This window comes from Chinchilla lanigera, unplaced genomic scaffold (assembly GCF_000276665.1).
Source record: "Chinchilla lanigera isolate Chin_1 unplaced genomic scaffold, ChiLan1.0 scaffold00082, whole genome shotgun sequence".
Lineage (NCBI taxonomy): Eukaryota > Metazoa > Chordata > Mammalia > Rodentia > Chinchillidae > Chinchilla > Chinchilla lanigera.
The window spans coordinates 150751-155614 of NW_004955483.1; the positions used below are offsets into that span (position 1 = coordinate 150751).

The following is a 4864-nucleotide window of genomic DNA, read 5'->3' on the forward strand; positions in this document are numbered from 1 at the left end:
TTGTACCAACTCCACACAAAGAAAAGAAATGTGTAATAGCAAAAATAAATACATAAAATAAAAAAGTCTCAGTGTAACTGGGTACTTCATTGTTTTAGAAGGTTGGAGTCCCAAGTCATTGTTTCTTTCCATGAGCACTGTGACTTTTCTGTTACCCCAATATGATGGACAGTGACATCATCTAGTTATATCTAGTTCTTTCTCATTTGGGGCATTAAATAGCTTTTCCTTTATCAACATTATACCAAAGGGGTTCCCATCATAAACTCTCAGAATATAAATATACACAGACTAACAAGTAACTCATGCACAATTCCTTTTCTTTTTGGAACATATGTAAATTATCTCTTGGGAATGAAGTCATTCAAACCCTATTTGAATAATAATTTACCAAATCCTTATGATCCCAAATAAAAGATAGTATTGGTGAGCATGGTGCCAGATACTTGGACTCCCAGCACTCAGGAGGCTGAGGCAGGGAAATGGAAAGTCCAAGCCCAGGCTGGACAATTTAATGATTTTATGAGACCCTGTTTCAAAAATAACAAGTTAAAAAACATAAGTCTAGGAAAGAAGCTCAGTCTTAAGGCCCTGGGTTCAATCCAGTTTTAAAAAGTATATTAAAGCCAAGATTTTGACTGCTGAATTGAATTGTTCAAAGTTCCAATGACAATAAAAAACATTCTATTCTTTCTCTTCTTAGTAATGATACAAAACAATACAGATAGATGGTCCAATGTGATGAGCAAAGAGGACTCCTCCAACTACGTTATGGAAATATGGAGGTGTGTCCCCATTACGTCCCAGTGCTTACACTGTTAAGCTTTGATAATTTATAAACAAAATAGCTGACATGAAATGTAGAATGCAGAGTTCAAGTGTTTTTAAATGTCCATAAAAGGGGCTGAGAATATTGCTAAATGGTAGAATGCTTGCTTAGCATGACCAGTGTTTTGGTTTTGATCCCTAGAACTGCAAAAAGCATCAGTCCATTCAGCATATTTTTGTCCCTATTCTTTAGGTGACCAGGAACTGAGCCATGGCAGTATGGTTGAACCAATCATCCACAGATGACTTCGTCCTTTTGGGCATTTTTTCCCACAGTCCAACTGATCTTGTTCTTTTCTCTGTAGTCATGACAGTCTTCACAGTGTCCCTCTGTGGGAATGTTCTTCTCATCTTCCTTATCTACACTGATCCACGACTTCACACTCCCATGTACTTCTTCCTTAGTCAGCTCTCCCTCATGGACCTAATGTTGGTCTGTACCAATGTGCCAAAGATGGCATTCAACTTCCTGTCTGGCAGGAAGTCCATCTCCTTTGTGGGTTGTGGTATACAAATTGGTCTTTTTGTCTGTCTTGTGGGATCCGAGGGGCTCTTGCTTGGACTCATGGCTTATGACCGTTACGTAGCCATTAGCCACCCACTTCACTATCCTATCCTCATGAATCAAAAGGTCTGCCTCTGGATGGTTGGGAGCTCCTGGGCTTTTGGGATACTAGATGGCTTGATTCAGATGGTGGTAGTAATGAACTTCCCTTACTGTGACTTGAGGGAGGTGGACCACTTCTTCTGTGAGATGCTATCCTTGTTGAAACTGGCCTGTGTAGATACATCCCTTTTTGAGACAGTGATATTTGTTTGCTGTGTTTTCATGCTGCTCTTTCCCTTTTCCATCATTGTGGCCTCTTATGGTCGAATTCTGGGGACTGTGCTCCGTATGCGCTCTACTCAGGCCCAAAAAAAGGCTCTGACCACTTGCTCCTCGCACCTGACAGCTGTCTCCTTCTTCTATGGGGCAGCCATGTTCATCTACCTGAGACCAAGGCCCTACCGGGTCCCTAGCCAGGACAAGGTGGTCTCTGTCTTCTACACAGTCCTTACTCCTATGCTTAATCCTCTCATTTATAGCTTGAGGAACAGGGAGGTGATGGGCGCACTGAGGAATGGATTGAACCACTGCAGGATCAGTAATCAGCACTAAACGCCAGGGCAACTGGGGCCTGGCCTCAAACTCCTGGGTTCAAGCAATCTTCCTGCATCAGCCTCCAGAATAACTGAGATAAGCTGTGTCCCCTAGGTAAATAATTCACTCTTTTTAGGATTTAGTTTTATCAGTAATGAGAATCATGGCACCTGCATGCTGGGGAAGTTCTTTAACAGCCTAAACCGGTATCTCTCTCTCCCTCCCCACCACCTCTCTCTCAAAAGACAGATTTTTTTTCCTCAATCTGATACAGACTGATTGTTTTGTAAAATACGTTAAAGAGGAATGGAGGAATTTGTAAACTTCAGTATATGCAGAAATAAGAGGCTGGGATTGTTATCATTTATTACATAAAATTAGAATTACTTTCATTAACAGATGGGTCTCTGAGCAGAACTTGCTGATTCTTCTTACTAATGTAGACCATTTATTCAGAGTATATCATTTGAGAGGCACTATGTTATATGCTTCATTTATTTATGTAGGAATAACTTGCCTTTTACTTATTTAATGCCCCACACTAACAGACTCTCACTAGTGTTTTGGTGAAAAGATTCCAGATAGTACAAAATCAATCTATGTAAATCTCTTTGGTGAATTCCTACCTTTATGTCATGAATCTGGAAACTTTAGGACTACTTTAAGCCAGGCATAATGATGCGCACCTGCAATCTCAGCACTCTGAGGCTGAGGCAGAAGGATTTTAAAAATTTAAACCCAGCCTGGGAGGGGCTGGGGATTTAACTCAGCGGCAAAGCGCCTGCCTGGCAAGCGCAAGGTCGTGAGTTCGGTTCCCGGTGCCGGAGAAAAACCAAAAAAAAAAAAAAAAAACCCAGCCTGGGCAACTTAGCAAGACCCTAGCATGAAATAAAAACAGATATGGCTGGGATGTAGGTCAGTGTGAAGGCCCTGCATTCAATTTTTAGTAGGGGAAAAAAAGACTATTTTCAAGAATAGAAATGCAAAGTCTTTTAGATTCATGAGAAACAGTGTAAAGACTTATATATTTGTATATTCAGGTCTGCACACTGGAAATACCACTGAGAACTGTGTATATATACAATCCTCTAGCAAAATTTGCCACTCTTTATCACTTCATATTTTGTTTGTTCGTTGGTTTACACTCTTTCTTTCTTTTTTTGATCTGGTCTAGCAATGTTGCCCAAGCTGGCCTCATACTTCCGGGCTCAAGTGATCTCCTTACCTCAGGCTCCAGAATAAGCTGTATCTTCTCAGGTATTAAGACTGGAACATAAAACTGGGCATGGTAGTATAAGCCGGTAGTCCCAACACTCTGAGAAGCTGAGGCAGGAAGAGTGCAAATTCTATCCCAGCCTTGGCAACTTACTGACTTAATGAGACTCTGCTTCAAAACTTAAAATAAAAACAAGTCCAGGGATGTAGCTCAGTGCAAAAAGCCCCAGGTTAATTTTTAGTACCAAAAGAAGAAGAAGAAAAAAAAAATACTGGAACACAGAACAAAATTTATTCTTTTATTTTAAAATTTATTTTCAAATATTTGTATTCAACCACAAATGGCTTGCTCATAACCTGTTAAACTTAGATGCAATCCTTAGTGCACAATTCCAATAAAGCTACCTTTTCTTGTAAAAAAAATTATCTCCATTGAAAGCCTAGAAAAAGGAAGGGGCGAGTTGAGTCCTGGGAATTTGGCTAAGCCACGGGGAGATATTCACTCAGTTTTAGGATTTGAGATTTACCATGAAGTGTGGTTTGTAGAGAAGTGGTAGGGTGCAAGCTTAACATGTATGAGGCCTTGGTTCAGTCTCCAGCACTGAAAGAAAGAAAGAAAGAAAGAAAGAAAGAAAGAAAGAAAGAAAGAAAGAAAGAAAGAAAGAAAAGGAAGGAAGGAAGGAAGAAGGAAAGGAAGGAAGGAAGGAAGAAGGAAAGAAAGGAAGGAGGGTCTTATGATAGGCCATGACTACATAGTTACCTTGGTTTAATTTGCACAACAAACACTCTGGAGTGAATACCATTACTAATTTAGGGTTAATACTAGGACTGAGGAAATCAAGACTTGGGTTTAAGTACCCAGCAAACAAAGGTTTACTTTCATTTGCCTTAATTAGTCTAGTGATGGGACAATCATGTTTGATTTTATTTCTTTCTTTGTGTCTTTAACTCATTTCTTGAACAAAGGCCAGGGTTTATTCTTTTTTGCAGCACTAGGGATCAAACTCAGGATCTGGTACAGGCTAGGAAAGTACTCTATTACTGAATTGCACCCCCAGCCCAAGGCCAAAGTTTCAGTTAACAAATATCTATGAAGCACTTGCTACTGCTCAGAAATGTAGTATGTTCTAGAGCACAAAAGAGCTCTCCCTTGTGTCCAGGCCCATAATTCAGTTACCTAACCAATGATTGTATGAAATAAGACATGTTAATTTCATAATTAGTCTTAGTGTGTATAATTAAAAATGTAGAAATGTTGTAAAGTAAGGAAATAAGAGAGAGAAATATAATATGTATCAATGCATGGGAAAATAGAAAAAATAAGAATCTTGCCGGGGTGTACAAAAGTTTGTGATACTTGCTTAAATTCGTATATGCTTAAAATTTTCTATAATAAGCAATTTAAATTCAGAAAAACCACTGCTGTTTACCAACTACTTCACCACATCTTCTTCTGGTTCACCTCACTCGGGGATTTTTGTGCATGCATGTGGCAAATCTCTATTGTAATCACATCAATCCAAGTCAAATTGTAATGAATGTAAAAGAGTAATACATTGTAGTAAATTGCTTTACACCTACAGTTGCGAAGACTGTGTATATGTTTGTGTGATATAGTAAAGCTAAAGTGAAATCTACATAACAGTAAGGATTGTATTTGTCATAGTCACATAGTATCCC

At 39.1% G+C, this 4864-nt stretch overlaps 1 protein-coding gene across 1 annotated transcript; it reads left to right on the forward strand.

The window, feature by feature from the left end:
* Window positions 1-1039: 1039 nt before the first annotated feature.
* Window positions 1040-1987, forward strand: LOC102009503 (olfactory receptor 2V2). The gene has a single exon (XM_005403270.1). The coding sequence runs from the start codon at window positions 1040-1042 to the stop codon at window positions 1985-1987; it is 948 nt and encodes a 315-aa protein (XP_005403327.1).
* The last annotated feature ends 2877 nt before the right edge of the window (window positions 1988-4864 follow it).

Bases quoted from the DNA above. Each gene is read 5' to 3' on its own strand.
- LOC102009503 (XM_005403270.1), top strand. From the start codon at position 1,040: ATGGCAGTATGGTTGAACCAATCATCCACAGATGACTTCGTCCTTTTG.